General features: G+C 59.4%; 1 protein-coding gene across 1 annotated transcript in view; it reads left to right on the top strand.

The window, feature by feature from the left end:
- Nucleotides 1-12,226, top strand: part of Pcnx2 (pecanex 2) — a 169,575-nt gene extending 157,349 nt beyond the window's left edge. Inside the window, exons 29-34 of the mRNA XM_027948057.2 lie at nt 1,120-1,264; nt 1,673-1,903; nt 2,468-2,742; nt 2,906-3,090; nt 9,655-10,103; nt 11,338-12,226. Of these exons, the coding sequence (XP_027803858.2) occupies nt 1,120-1,264; nt 1,673-1,903; nt 2,468-2,742; nt 2,906-3,090; nt 9,655-10,103; nt 11,338-11,511 (1,459 nt within the window). The 3' untranslated portion in view covers nt 11,512-12,226. The remainder of the gene's footprint in view (nt 1-1,119; nt 1,265-1,672; nt 1,904-2,467; nt 2,743-2,905; nt 3,091-9,654; nt 10,104-11,337) is intronic.
- Nucleotides 12,227-15,400: the final 3,174 nt, after the last annotated feature.

Genomic DNA, 15,400 nt, shown 5'->3' with positions numbered 1-15,400 from the left:
GCGTTTGCTCTGCAAGGCAGGATCCTCTGAGCAAGGAAGCTTCTAGCATCTCCTTCTGGAAGATTCCAGGCTCTTCAGGCCACAACACCCTGAGCCCTACCTGACCAGCCCAGCTGCTCCTACTTCTCAATCTGCTCTGCTCAAAGCCTCAGCATCTTCTCAAGGGAGTTCCAGGAGGAAATGAATGACGATGGTATCTCTCAGGGTGAGAAGCTAAGACAGCAGTCACTGGGACTATTCCCTGATGTGCAGGTCTAATGTGCTGCGTTGGTCAGACTTCGGCTCAGCGAGCCCGCTCATTAAGTCCTTAGGAGCAGAGGCCCCTGGGGATCCTCCTCCGCCCCTGCTGTGGGGATTCTCCTATCCTATCCAGCACCCAGCACCATCTGGGACGCCGTTTCCTGTACTTGCCTCACAACTACCCCTCAGGGTGTTGACAGTGACTGTGCAGAGTGTAGTAATAGAAGTAAGGGGTGGACGCAAAGAGGGACTGTCCTCAGGTGCAAAAGTGGCTTTCCCAAGCCCACTCCCATGTCAACCAAAACAAAGGCCCCATCCCTGAGCAAGTTCCCCAGAGTGGCAGCCCTGTCCCCACCCAGGCACCGCTTGGTGATCTGCGGGCAAGATGGCAAGCACAGCAGTGGGAGCAGCTGGGAATGGGAAACCGGGCTCTACCCCAGGCACTGGACAGGGCGCGCTGGGGACAGACGTGCTCCCAGAACCCACTTCAGTCTTCCTCTCTGAGTCTGGTGGTGGGATCCAGTTTTTGTCGTGAGTGCCGCAGTCCACAGATAACACCCAGGGACACAGGTGCTGGGTGCAGCTTGGCCGGCATGGTCCCCTCCTGAGAGAGAGGGCAGGGGCCTGGGGTGCTCGGCCTGCTGTCCAGAGTGCACAGGTGGGAGATGAGGGAGGTGGCCCCACACTCAGCACTGACAGGGACATGAACCCGGCTCCAGGGTGTTCATACTCTGAGGCGAGTCCAGAGTTGGCTCCGTCCCCTGCCGGGTTGGCCTACATTATTAAGATAGTTTTTCAGTGGGAGACTCAGGCCTGGTCTTAATGACAGGAATCCTGGCAGGCTTGGTGGCAGTCAGCAGTGACCACTTTGTCTTGCAGCCTGGATGCCTTCCTGCATGGCCTCCATGCCCTCTTCAAGGGTGACTTCAGGGTGACGGCACGGGATGAGTGGGTGTTTGCTGACATGGACCTTCTGCACAAAGTTGTCGCTCCTGCCATCAGAATGTCCCTGAAGCTGCACCAGGTAAAGAGTGCAAGCCAGAAGCTACAGAGGGAAAATGGCCTTGGACCCTGCATTCCCCTCTCTCTACAGGGCGCTGGGGACACTTCCTTGCTTGTGACTCACAGTGAGGCCACCAGAGAGTCTTGGCATTGGTCAAAGATGATTTGCCCTCAGGAGCTGCTAGGATGAGGGAGTGGTCCCCAAAAGAAGAGGGGTCCTGGCCAGGGTCAGAGACACTAGAGTGCCCAGCCCATATCTGAGAGGCCCAGGGGCCTGCGTCCTGAAGCTCCTCCCTAGGACGTTCCCTTGGTCATGGCCATGAGATGAGGGGAGGTGGATGGGTGGAGGCAGGACTTGGCTTTGGAGGCCATCTACACTGACCCTGACCAGCGGGGCTGCTGATGGGACCTGCTGGGCTCCCCACACCAGGACCAGTTCACCTGCCCAGACGAGTATGAAGACCCTGCGGTGCTCTATGAGGCCATCCAGTCCTTTGAGAAGAAGGTAGTGATCTGCCACGAGGGGGACCCAGCCTGGAGGGGCGCCGTGCTCTCCAACAGGGAGGAGCTGCTGACCCTGCGGCACGTGGTGGACGAGGGCGCTGATGAGTACAAGGTGGTCATGCTGCACAGAGGCTTCCTGAGCTTCAAGGTGATCAAGGTAGGCGCACCTCCCTCACAGCGTGCCCCCTGCCCGCCCCGCAGCGTGCCCCAGGAGATGCAGGGAGCAGCAGCAGCCACGCAAGAGCCCTGGTGCAGAGGAGCAAACCAGAGCAGTGCTGGGCAGCATGCAAGGCTGAGCCAGACACTGGGAGCCACAGGGCCAGCACCCCATGGTAAAGCCAGTGTGGTGAGCACTCGGGCCAGGAGTCCTGGCTACCACGCTTTAGACGGGAGTCAGGATCTGACTCTGCTGGACTTCCTAAGCCTCTGGCATTCTCCAGTGGCCTGTTCATGAAGCAAGACTAACCGGCCAGACCCCTCCTTTGATACAGGTTCGAACCACCTCCTAAAACAGAGCCTTATTTCCTTTCTTTGCCCCTCAGTTTCCTCCATGAAAATGGCATCCTCTCTGTGTCGTGGGACTGACTGTGAGGAAGCCTTAGTGTCTTAGGCCTCAGTGTAACAGTCACAGATACCCAGTCCAGAGCCCTGACCGCTTGCTGCAGGCTAGACCACGACAGGAAGTGGGCTGCCCACTTCCCTCGCTGTCGCCCATCCGCAGGTGAACAAGGAGTGCGTGCGCGGGCTCTGGGCCGGGCAGCAGCAGGAGCTCATCTTCCTCCGCAACCGCAACCCGGAGCGCGGCAGCATCCAGAACAACAAGCAGGTCCTGCGGAACCTGGTCAATTCCTCCTGCGACCAGCCCCTGGGCTACCCCATGTACGTCTCCCCGCTGACCACGTCCTATCTGGGGACGCACAGGCAGATGAAGCACGTGTGGGGCGGACCCATCACCTTGGACAGACTGAGGGCGTGGTTCCGGGCCAGGTGGCTCAGGTAGGATTGGGCCTCTCCAGGGTACTGGAGGGTGGGGTGACCATCACAGAGTTACAGGAAAGAAGTGCTTAGACAAACCAAGGCTGAGACCTCGCTGGGTGACAGGGTCCGAGGGGGCCCCGTGGGGCGCAGCAGAGCAGGGGCTGAGTGTCTCTCCCTGCAGCATGCGCAAGGACTGCAGTGTGGGACAGCACAACAGGGGCAACATCGAGGATGTGGATGGAGGCGGAGCCCCTACAGCGGGCAGCTACGCGCCAAGCGGAGACAGCAGGGAGAGCAGCGCGGAGCATGCCCGGAAAGGTGGCCCCCAGCCCTGGACCTCATCACGGGAAGGAGCCCAGAGGACAGGTGGGTGCAGCAGGGCCCGCCCCTGGTGCCACAAGCTCCCTTCTGCATTAAAAACAAGCTCTGGCCACAGCGACTCAGAATTCACACTCCTATAGAGATCTGCTCAGACCAAACCTCCGTTTGTTAGTCCAGCTTTGGTCATGTCTGTCACCTTGGGTTGCCATTCATCTGTCCTTCTGCCCAGTGGTCACTCCCTTCCCTTCCAGCCCTCTCGCATGTCCTTCTTGGGTCTGACTGTGTTGTGGCTGCATCCTTTCTTTCTGTGCAGAGAGGCCTCTGCCCTGCTGCTCTCGTGGACCTCCCAGAGGACAGCAACAGGGAGGGAGGGAGGTACCAGCAGATGGGAACATGGGGGTGTCCAGGGCTGAGTCTAAACTTTAAAGCCTGTTGAACTGATGCCCACGCAGGCTCGGCCAGATGGCGGAAGCTCTGAAACTCACTGGTGGTGCTGTTCTGGGAGGAGGATGGTTGGGCTGGAAAGGAGAGCCGAGGGTTTGCAGAGGACGAGTCCTGAGGACACAGGGCAGGCAGGTGCTCTGTCCTGGTCCTGCTAGGCCTTGGCTTGGCCCTCCGCAACCTGCGAGTGGCTTCATCTCTGGCCTTGGTTCTTCCTTTCTCCACTTCCAGCAGCATTTACCAAGCACCTTGGCACGTGTTGTGCCTGCCAGCTCTGCCCCTGCCAGCTCTGACCCACCAGCTCTGCCCCTGCCAGCTCTGCCCCTGACGAGCTGGAAGGGCAGGCCTGCCTGGGAGAGCCCAGAGCAAGGCAGAGCAGGAAGAGAGGCGATGGGAATATGTGAACATGGGCAGATAGATGGACCGATGGATAAGAGATTGAGATGGATGGTGGGCGGGAGATAGATGATGGACACAGAGAGATGGATGAGAGAGAGAGACAGACAGGTGAGAAATTGGGAGAGGTGGGCAGCAGATGGTAGATAACAGGTGGGTGATGGATGGAGAGAGATGGATGACAGGTGGGAGGTAGACAGAAAATTGACAGAGGATGGACAGGTAGACAGGTAGATAGGGGCATGGCCAAAAAGCTGACATCAGCTTCTCAGAAGAAGAAAACAGGGCTCCCTCCCCAGCCGCCTGCCCTGTGCCGGGCACAGCACCCGCAGGCCTCCGGGCTGCCCCATGGTCAGCATCTTGCATATGTTTGATTCTGTCCTCGAGTGCTGCTGTGTGGGGCCATGCTGAGGGCTGCGGGGCACAGGCTAACTGTCCTCTCCAGGACACTAATGTCTAGGTGCATTCGCTGTGCCCACCTGCAGATGGGGACACTGGCACAGTGGGGCAACTCCTTACCCTAAGGCACCCAGCTAGTAAGTGGCCAGCCTGGACATATAGCAGGACGTCCAGAATCTGCAGTCCTACCCCTGTGGCCCTAGCCTCTGGTGCTCCCTCTGCCTCTGGGAGAGTCCCTGCACCATGACTCTGTCCTGGCAAGGGCCCCAGGGACCTTCCTTCTGGCCCCACAGGCAGGCAAAGCAGACATCTGGTTCTTCCTGAGGCAGACAGCCAGGGTTCCTGGATTCTGTGCTGTGGCAGGGGAGGGGAAAGAAGTGGGGCAGGGGCAGCCAAGTCCCTCCCTGGTTCTGCAAGCTTCCATACCAGAGGGAAGGTGGTCTGGGTGATGTCCTGAGCTGGTGCCCAGCAGAGGATCAAGAGCTGGAGAGGGGAGGGGAGGGGAGGCTCTCGGCCTCTCTGGCCTTCCTGCAGCTGGAGGTCACATGTGTCCCTGGCACCCTCTCCAGGGTGGCCTTCTTCCTGCTCAGGTTGGTTCTTCTCGCTCAGCCGCTGATGCCAGGGCTCACAGTGCACCTGGCAGGTCTGTGGGGCTGCCACATCCAGGCCAGAGCCCAGCGGCTCAAGCAGCAGGGACTTCTTGTCCCACAGACTGAAGGCTGGGCATCCCACGACAAGGGGTCACAGGACCATGAGAGAAGCCATTCCAAGTCCCTCCCCTGGCTTCCAGTGGTTGCCAGCTATCTGTGGTGCTCTGTGGCTCTCGTCTCTGTCCCCATGCAGTATCCAAACATCCCCTTTCTAAGGACACTGTGGACTGGAGGCCCACCCTGCCTGGTGTGGCCTCCTCTTGACCCACATGATGACCCATTTCCATGTAAGGTTGCCTGGAGAGGAGCAGGGTTCGGGCTTCCTCGTGTGTATATGGAGGGACCTGCACAACCCGTCACAGAGCCCAAGCCTTCCCCTGTCCTCGGGCCTCTCCCTGAGCACTCTTGACCTCTCACAGTGGAGTTGGGCCTCTCCTGCTGGCCTCCTCTGGCACGCAGACTCCTTGTCCCCCTCAGGGCCCTGTCCCCTTGAACATGCCTCTCCCACCTAGGCTCACCCTGCTTAGCCTCCCCCTCCTGCCTCCCCTCTGCCAACCCACATCTATTTTCTGTGGTCAGAGCTGCCCCATAATAGGGCTGAGCTGCCCCCTGCCCTGTACTCAGGGTGCTGGCCCCACAGTGGGGCCTGCCTGACCTACAGAGTCTGGGGTGGGCACCCACAGAGCATGCCACTCTTCCAGTGCCCCACACCCTACCCAGGGAAGGATGCACACCCTGAAGGAGGGGCTGCACCCACCCCGGGAGGCAGGCCTGGGGAGAGGCCTGTGCACACCCCTGTCCCCACAGCTGGGGGCTGAGTAGGCCCCTAAGTGCCAGGTAGGGGCTGCACAGGGGCTGGTCCTGTGCTCAGCTGACACTAGCTGACAGCAGTGGCCCCTCCAGCTGACCCAATGGCACGAAGCTTCCCAGAGGGCCAAGGCTGGGCTCTTAGGCTCAGGATCTCCAGGTCCACTGGCTATCAGGGTTGTCATCAGAACCAGGTGAAGTGGGGCCATAAGCACTGACCCTGTTGGCTCTCCAAAGTGCACTGAGCCCCTGCCAACATGCCAACCTGCAGGACTCTGCACCCAGCAGGCTCTCAGGAGACCAAGCAGGGTGCTCTCCTTGGAATGCTTGGTGACAGGGGCCTGGCCATGCTGAGCTGGAAGGGCCTGGGCAGAGGGGCCAAAGGCAGCTGACCTGTGTCCTCCTTGAGAGGAAGGCCATGCCTGGGTCCCCTGCAGACTCCTAGCACAGCCAGACCATCCCCAAAGGTCTGCTGAAAGGCACACGCCACCGGGCAGCCCCTCCAGAACACTGTGAGTCCCCAAGGGCCAGTGAACTAAGGAAAGGTGATGGATACGTGTCCTGGGCAGCTGGCAGGGGATGCCCCGCCTGCCCTCCCGTACTGCTGAGCTGGGCACATGCAGACTGCCCAGGCTTTGCCACCCCCAAGTGTGATCCTGTGTGACTCTTGTCTAAAGCCCACGTGGGGTCCTCCCACAGGGGTACAAACAATGCTTCCTCTCGGGGGGGGGGGGGCAGCTGGGGGGATTGCATCCAAAACACTTTCCCAGGAATGGCTTGTGTGCTAGGGAATTCTACACACACCCTGGGCAGAGCAGTGCTTGAAGGAGACAGAGGCCAGAGAGGGTGGGTGCCCTTTGTCCCCACTGTAGCTAAGCTGGGAAGGGCGTTTGCTGGCTCCTCAGGGGAGCTGACAGCAGTGCTCACCCCCGCCCCCGGGGTGGCCTAAGGCCCAGCTGTGTGCCCTAGTCCACAGCCCCCAGAGTTAGACGACCCTCCCACACACTGTGAGCACCATGTTGGAGCCGGGCCTCAGAGACAGTGTGCCTCCTCAGGGTCCAGCGCTGCGGACCCTCAGACCCAGTGAATGGCAGTGCTGGGCGCTGAGGTGACAGAAACAGCACAGGAGTCCTTTGCTTCCGGAAGCTGGGCAAAAGGCAGGGAGGACCTCACACAAAGCACACGGTATGCCAAGTGGCAGGTGAGAGCTGGGCAAGGGGGGTCCTCAGAGTGGGGACCTGCCCCTAGGGGCAGGATAGGCTCAGTAGGTAGCCGTGAGGGAGTAGTTCTGAAGGACGGAGGGCAGTTCCACCCTAGTGACCAAGGCAGGGGCCTCATGTCCATCCCTCCCCTGCTCAGTTCCTACCACACACCCCAATTCCGAGCTCTTGCCAGATGCCCTTCCGGATGCCTCCCCGGGCCCTGGGCCATGCATCTGTGATAGAGTGCTCCACACTCTGCACCGCTGCCCAGCCTTGACGTTCCAACCCCGACTAGGAGCTGCCTGCCAGCTACCTTGCTGGGGTGAAGTACGTGTCATGGCTGGAGGAGAGGAGCAGCGGGGGCTGGAAACCCTCCCTACCTGGTCCCAAGGTGCAGAGGGAAGCTCCTGCTCCCAGGGCTGAGGCTCTCAGATGTGGACCAGAGACCAGGGACAAGGAACAAGGAGCGTGACTTATGTCACACTTCCATTCAGGTTCAAGGCCTCCCTGGGAGCCCTTATGTGACAACACAGCAGCTGGCAGTCAGTGAGACCACAGAACTAGGGCCCTGGAAGCAGAGATGGACACAGCGTGGTCTGCCTGCTTCTTGTAAAATTAAAATTAAAAAAAAAAAAAGCAAAACAAAAAATACATCTGAAGCAAAGACATGCAGGAGGGTCCTTGCCCTGCAGACACACAGCAGGGTGCTTGTCCCTTTGTCCCTGGCATTAGCAGGAAAGCCCCTTTCAAGTGCAGGTGGTCTGTGGGGCATGGAAAGCACCGGTGGTTGGACAGTGTGGAGGATTTGGGGAGGGGCTCAGCCTCTCACAGACGTCACCATCCTGCTCTCAATTCTGACTCATCCTTTTCTCCCCTCTTTTTCTTCCTTCTGGAAGAGCAACACATGCCATCACTCAGAAGGCTCCTCCAGGCCATGCATTGCTGCTCTGTGGCACAGGTGGTGGGCACCAGGCCAGGCCAAGCTCACCCCCAAGGGGCCAGGGCCAGTCCTGGGGACTGCGTGCAGTCCCACAAGCTGGGTCCCCACTTTCTCAGCCTGCAGGTGGGACAGAGTGAGGTGGGGCACCCATGCCTTCTGGAAGCAGAGACACCAGCCATCGAAGCTTCCAACCTGGCATGCAGTCAACGAGAGGCGGGTGGCCCTTCGGCGAGAAAGCCCTGGGGGGGAAGCAGCAGGTGGACGGCTACTGGGCGTTCCATGGGACCTTTGTTCCCTGACGGGCTCTGTCTCAAAGGCTATCCCTGCTCAAGTTCTCATGTAGACATACAAAAACACTTCTAATCCCTGGGTGCCCAGCTAATAATGTGGCACTTAAGCCCTCTGTGTGTGCCAGTCAGCATCTGATGGGAACAGCTTCAGAAGACGAGCTGTGAGGTCACAGTGCTGTTGTCACCAGCTGCCCATCAAGAATAAGCTTTTTTTTTTTTTAATTTATACATGGACACAATGCCTTTATTTTGTTTATTTATTTTTTTGTGGTGCTGAGAATTGAACCCAGTGCCTCACATGTGCGAGGCAAGGGTTCCACCACTGAGCCACACCCCAGCCCAAGATGACCTTTTAAAAGCAGGGCCTGGGGACTGGACATGCTTGTCATGCAGTCCAGCATCGCCACTAGCACCTGACATGCTCCCAGCTGCTGGGCATTTGCACAACACCAGGGCACAGGCAGACCCACTGATGTGCCCCTCCTCAGAGGCACAGGGCTGAGTCTAATCCTTCCCTCAAGAATAGCCTTGCTTAGACAAGTCTCAGCAAGAGCCAGGGAGGAATGGCTGGCAAAGGGCATCTGGCTACAGCAGGCAAGATGGCCACCACAACCGAGGCCTGGGCCTGGCAGATATATGGGTGTCAGTCACCTGAAAGACCCCGAACTCAACAGAAATGTCTAGAGAACAAAGTGCCCAGCACATGGTCCAAGCTGCCTCCCTCTTTCAAGGCAACTGAAAATGACCAAACTCTGCCTGTTTTCCTGTATTACCAAGAAGACTAGATCAGCACAGTAACCTAGGTCCTGGGTCAGAAACAAGCTCAGATCGGCTCTCTGCAGCCACGGTCCTTGTCTGGGTTTGCCTGGACTGAGGAGGTGCAGGACCTTCAGTGCCAATATCAGGAAAGTGCTGGGCAAACCCAGCAGGTGGGTCACCCTGGCCACAGTTCCCCTCCCACCCCACCCTTGGCTTTCAGCACCCTTAGCAAGTCTTGCAGTCCTCAGGGCCTTGACTGGGGGAGGGACCAGGCCAGTGGATAGTAAAAGCTCCCAGGCCTTGTCCTGGCCCTGCAGAGTGACTTCCTGGGCTCCCTGGCCTACAGCACCACACAGACACTGACTTCCCTGGCCACCCGCTAAAATGATGAAGTTTTTTATTTTATTCTTAATCTGCACATATTTATGGGGTACGGTCTACACCTCAGTGCACGTCCATGATGTGTTATCATCAAACCAGGGTAACTCGCATTTCATCTCCTCTAACACTTGTTGTTTCTGTGTTGTGGACCCTAAAGCTCTTCTACCCAGTTGTTTTGAAATACATCACAACCATTGCCAATGGCTGTCCCCTCCTGTGCCTCCCCTCGTCTGCCTGATTGGTACCATCCCTAACCCCAGTGGAGGGCATACAGACCCCACCTCCCCGAGTGCCTCCCACCCAGGCCTCACATGGACCAACAGTGCCCTCTCCTCTCCCCACAGGCAGGAGGAAGGGCCGGAGCCAGTCTGTCCAGGCGCACCCAGCCCTGAGCCAGAGGCCACCCGCCCTGAGCTCCTCAGGGCCCATCCTGGAGAGCCGCCAGGCCTTCCTGCAGACCTCCACGTCAGTCCATGAGCTGGCCCAGCGGCCCTCGGGCAGCCAACTCTCCTTGCACACCTCCGACGCCTCCCTGCATTCTCAGCCGCCACCTGTCACCACCACAGGCCACCTGAGTGTCCGTGAGCGGGCGGAGGCACTCATCCGATCCAGCCTGGGCTCCTCCACCAGCTCCACCCTCAGCTTCCTCTTCGGCAAGAGGAGCTTCTCCAGTGCGCTGGTCATTTCTGGGCTCTCTGCCGCAGAGGGGGGGAACACCAGCGACACCCAGTCCTCCAGCAGCGTCAACATCGTGATGGGCCCCTCGGCCAGGGCCACTGGCCAGGCCACACGGGTAAGGGCCGGTGATCTCTGGCCTGTGCTGCAGTGCATGTCCCCTGTGGGGGGCCACTCAGGCCTCTGGGCCCCACCTCCTGCTGCAGGACCTTGGCTCCTCTGCAGGGCTCCCAGGGCAGCAGGGGGCTAGAAACAAAGCTGCTTGGTGCTGAGCCGTGGTAAATAGCAAGCCCCTACAGACGCTCTGCAGAAGGGCATCCTGGACCCTCAGCCCATGGGTGGGGAGCATGCGCCCCCACCCCAGCAGAAGCAGGGCTAGCTTCTGCCTCAGCTGTCCAGCCTTAGGAAGAGGAAAGGACAGCAGCACTGGGGTTTAGCCATCGTAGTCCCCATCCCTTAGGTCTACCTTTAAAGCTGTGGGCGGGCGGCCACTTTCAGGTACTTCAATACTAGAAAGTGAATTCTAAGGACCCTGAGCAGATACGCTGTCAGTGTCCAGAGTCCAGGCTGGCTAACTTGCCTACCTGACGAGTCAGGGTGAGGGGCCTCAGAGTGGGAGGCCCCACGGGTTCCTGCCTGGAGATCATCAGGGACCCCCTTCCAGGTGCAGTCGTTTGGAGGTGGGATCATACCTGAGCACCCTCAGAGGTGCCCTGCTGCCCCTCCAGGGGCGCCAAGGTCAGGCCAGGTGACCCAGGAAGAATCTGGGGCCCAGCAAAGGCATGTCCCCTGTGGGGGCCACTCAGGCCTCCTGGAGCCCCAGGCCATGCGGGCCCAGGGGAAAGGCAGGCTGTCCAGGAGACTTCCCGAGCTGGGTGTCCTTCTGAATGCTTGTTCCCCGTCCCCAGCAGGAAGGCCACATGCACTCCTCCACCCGTCGGTCAGCCCGTCTGAGGGTGGTTCTGGGAATCTGGAACACTCCCTTCCCTGTCTCCAACAAGCCTCCAGAACCCAAGGCCTCCATGTCCCTGGGCCAGCCTGCAGTGTTGTGGTCGCGCCGGAGCTGGGGCTGAGCATGAGGCGGTGCTGCCTGGGGCCCAGGAGAGGGGCACACAGCAACCTCCTAGGCCACCTCCTTCTGAGAAAGGCCTGGCCTTTGGAGTCCCCATGAGACATGCAGCTTCCGTGGCACTTCCTACCCTCAGTCGTGGCCTGTCCCCACCTTCAGGGCCTGCTTTCAGGGACTCCACAACCCCAGCTCCCATTCCCCTGCTGGGGCGGTATGCGGGTGGGGGACAGGAGCCTGGGCGGGAGCCTTTGCTGAGTGTCCCTGCTTCTCTCCTCTCCGGAAGCACTTCTCAGAGCCCTGTGAACCCTCAGATGCAGCTGAGCAGGGGCAGCCGCATGACGGACGGCTGGCAGAGGCCGTGGCAGAGAACCGGGGGCTGATCTGCAGGAGAGCGAGCCAGGAGGACATGGGCCTGGATGACACAGCTTCACAGCAAAGCGCCTCAGATGAGCAATAGCCAGCACATCTGGCCGGAGTCCGTCCTCCCCTTACCCCAAACCGAAGAGCCCGGCTACGATCCCTGGGGTCTCCTCCCAGGAAAAGCAAGAGCTGCTTAGGAAACACTGACTTTATCTCAGGTTCTTGAAAACGACCCACGTGACAGTGGCGGGCTGGGGGAGGGACAGGCCCCCTCCCCCAGCACTGCACAAGAGCCCACACGTCAGACGAAAGCCATCTTGTACCTTAGACCATCTAGACTAAGTAGAGCCCTGATTAACTCCCTCCTGCCCTGATGGAAGTAAGGCCACTGCATGCTGAGTCACTGACATCTCCCACTCGTCAACGTCCTCACTGCCCTGTCACCACGAGGAAGAGGTGGACCGAAGCGGGGGAGGCACCAGCCATCTAGGTGCCTGATTCATAGAGAAGACATCCTCTATCCCTGGGTCCACGCCGCAGGAAGTGCAGACGGCCCAGCTCCCACAGCCCGTGACAGTGCACGTGGTCACGGCTCCAGTGCCCTGTGCGCAGCCAGACCAGGCCAGGATGCCAGGGTGGAGGCTCAGCGCGGCGAACCATGGGGGAGCGGCACGGTGCTCCTCCACCCAGCCCCAGGATTGGCCCAGCCGTGCTCCCCGTGTGCCCCAGGCCCGCGTACTGTCTTCCACGCTGAGCAAACCCCCCGCCCCCGCTGCCAGCACAAGCACACTGGCACAGCCTTTGTCCTAAGAATTAAAATGTTTACAGCTACTGCCGCGTCTGTCTGGTGCTTGAGTTCTGCTGAGACAGCTGCCATTTCTAAAAAGCTGTCCCACGCGGTGAGAGTGGATTTGGGGCAAAAGCTGACATTTGGGACTTTTTTTTCCTCATGACCCCCTGGGTAGGGCAGAGACCTGTGTTCCTGCTGGCATGCAGGAAGGACAAGGGTCCAGAAATAGTGCATGGGAACATGACGCTCTCCTGCTGGGCCACCCTGTGGGGATGGCAGGAGTTAGAAAGGAATACAGTCCCGAACAGTCACAAAATGTCCTTGAGGCATCTCGGCCCTGGAGATTGGGGCAGAGGACAGCAGTCTCCCTACCCCTTGGCCCTGGCACTAATGCCTCCTTCTCTGTTTTCGTAAGCTGAGGACCAGCGATTACTGGCAGTAGGTGGGCTCCATGATGAGAGGCGAGTCATGGCTCCACAGGCCCCAGAGACCCAGGCTCAAGTTCTGTTTATACATCACAGCGGTTTGACCAATGGGACGCTGATGTCACCTGCAGCAGTTCTCTAAGTGGCTAACCAAACTTGGCTGGGAGCCCCCCAAACATTCTGGGGCACTCAGGACTAAGCATGGCCTGAGTTGTGAGTGAAGCCCTCTGGGTTCTTTGAGTTCAGTGAAAAGAGACCACAGTCAGTGTGGGGCACAGCCAGCCACTCCTGGGGACCCAGAGCAGAGCAGATGGGAACTCCTGAGGAAGGGGTGGGACCCACCTGCAGAGAAGTATGCGTGGGAGGTGAGGCCTGGTGCACCCTCTCATCCCCATGGGCTGCTCCTCACCGTGCCGCCTGCTGTGAAGGAAGGAGCTCAGGCATCCTGACCGTGCGTGCTGAGGTGGGGGTGCCCACCGGCACCACCAAGAGGGCATGGCACTGGAGTCACTGTGGCCGTGCAGCTTTGTGTTTGATCCTGACACAGGACAGATGTTCACACCCATAGCTCTGGGCCTTCAGACGCTTGCTCGGCCGCAGCAGAGCGCTCCCCACCAAGGTCAAGCCAGATAGGGGCTGGGTTGGCACTTACTGCCAGGGCACTCGAACGTTCTCCCAACACACAGCTGTTTTCTGTATTTGAATCCTGGATGAAAAGTCCCTCCAAAAGGTGACGTAACACTGTGGTGTCTGGTTGTGTGGAAGTCGTGAGGCCAAGTTCTGCACCATGTTGCACACCTGCCTGACAAATGCCTCTCGGACACCCGACACCCAGCATCTTGCTACTCCTGAGACCTGCATGCGCCTTGGCCCCTGTACCCTCCCCATCCCGCCCAGGTCCAGGTGCTGTACACCTGCCCTTGACACCCAGGTGCCATCCTCCTGGGCAAGGCATCCTGTCACACTAGACAGAAGGGAGGGAAGGAGGGGCAAGGCATCCCGCCAGTGCCAGCGCCCTGGGACTTGGGGTGGTTGGGACGAGCAACTGCACTGGGAGCCTCTCCCTATTGACCAGTTTAAGAGGCTTGACCCCTCCCTCCATGAGTCACCCCATTCAGAGCTGAGAGGAGTCCATCTGTAAATCCTGGTGTGTGGCATGGCTGGTAGCAGAACTGCCGAGGACAGGAAGGAGTGTGGGCAGCAAGCCAGTCCCCAACTGGTTCTGCATCACACAGCCTCTTGTTCCCGCCAAAATGCTGCACAGGAGCAGCACCATGTCAGCCCCTTATGTCAGGACCCAGGCCAGCTGCAGACTGATGGTGCCCTCCTAGAGACCCTGGTGCACTCTGTGACAGGGATTACATCTGGCACCTTCACACACGCCCTGAGCATTCTCTTTGACACGGTAATACAATAATCACGACAGGACTTGCCAGTGTCACAGCTAAACGTCACCTGGGAGACTTGGGGCGTGTGGCACACTAAGACGCAGAAAGCCTGAAGGAGCCGCAGGGAGCGCTGGCAAGAACCCGTGCTCTGGAGCCCCTCAGAGGGTTCAACTGCCCCTCCACGCTGGTCAGTGCCCCCAGCTAGGGGCCACAGAGTTGGTGCCAACCCTCAAGCAGAGCACCACAGCCCTGCCTGCCTGAGCACAATGCCCCCAAGCCAGTCATTCTGTCTTCTTTGAAATAAGTTTCACTGGTTTCCTGACTTGAGACAAAGCCAGGGTTCAACCAATAGTCACCCTGAAGCACAGACCTCTGAGGGACAGTGCAGGAGGACACATTCCTACATGGGAGCCCTGGGAACCCCGGACACACACAACCACTGCTATAGGCCCAGGAAAGGCACCCATGTGAGTCCCGCTTCTGCTGGGCGGTGGCGCTGGGGGTTCCAGGATGCAGGTGAGGGACTTCTCCCCAGCCCTTCCCTGTCCCCTCCCTCCACCCCCTTCTCCTCAGGTTGGCAGGGGCCCCCCGCAGGGCTGTGCTGCTCTCACAGTTTGGCTGGGTCAGGCTGCCAGGTGTGGTGGCGGACATCCTGGCCCACTGAGGCCCACAGCCCACCCTGACACAGCACCTGGCCACCAGGACTGGGATAGTGGAAGGAAGACAGCCCCTCCTGCTCCTGGGCAGGAGGCCCTGGTTGAGGGATTAGCTCCCAGTCTGGAGGCCACCTGCTGTGGTCCCTCCAGGGGACACATCCAGGGCATGTCGTCTGCCCGGCTGCAGGCTCTGGTCTTGCTCAGAGGCTGTGCCTGGGCCCTGCCCGTGTGCCACACAGGTGCCGCCACCTGCAGGTGCCTAGCTTTGTCGGTTACAGAGCAGAGCACTCTGTAACGAGACCAGAGGTGCCATAGCTGATGCTGGTTGCTAAAAAATCCTGGAAACTGACAGATCTTCACCCAAAATGACCTGAAAACGTGGAGCTGTCACTCAAGGATCACCATGTGGGGCAGTCTCGTAACCCTAGTGCCCAGGCTTTTCTACCTCCCTTTTCTGTGGAGCCTCTGCTGTGGGCTGACCTTCCTCTTGACTGGCCAGCCCAGTGCTGAGAACAGTTTGCTCTGCAGTCTTACCACCTGCTTTGAGGACAGCCATTGGCCCTTTTCCTGGAAGGGAAAAAAGGCTCAAAAGTTAAAATAATGCACCCAAGCCAACGACCCAGGCAGGGCACTGAAGGAACCTCGCTCTTGCTGCCCTTCAGCCTGAGCGTCAAGTGGCAAGGGCCGCTCCAAGGCCGGGTGGCCCACCCACAGAAGGACCCGTGTA

The sequence above is a fragment of the Marmota flaviventris genome, chromosome 12 (assembly GCF_047511675.1).
Source record: "Marmota flaviventris isolate mMarFla1 chromosome 12, mMarFla1.hap1, whole genome shotgun sequence".
NCBI lineage: Eukaryota > Metazoa > Chordata > Mammalia > Rodentia > Sciuridae > Marmota > Marmota flaviventris.
The sequence above is the reverse complement of the archived record's forward strand: the minus strand, read 5'-3'. Positions and strand labels throughout refer to the sequence as shown.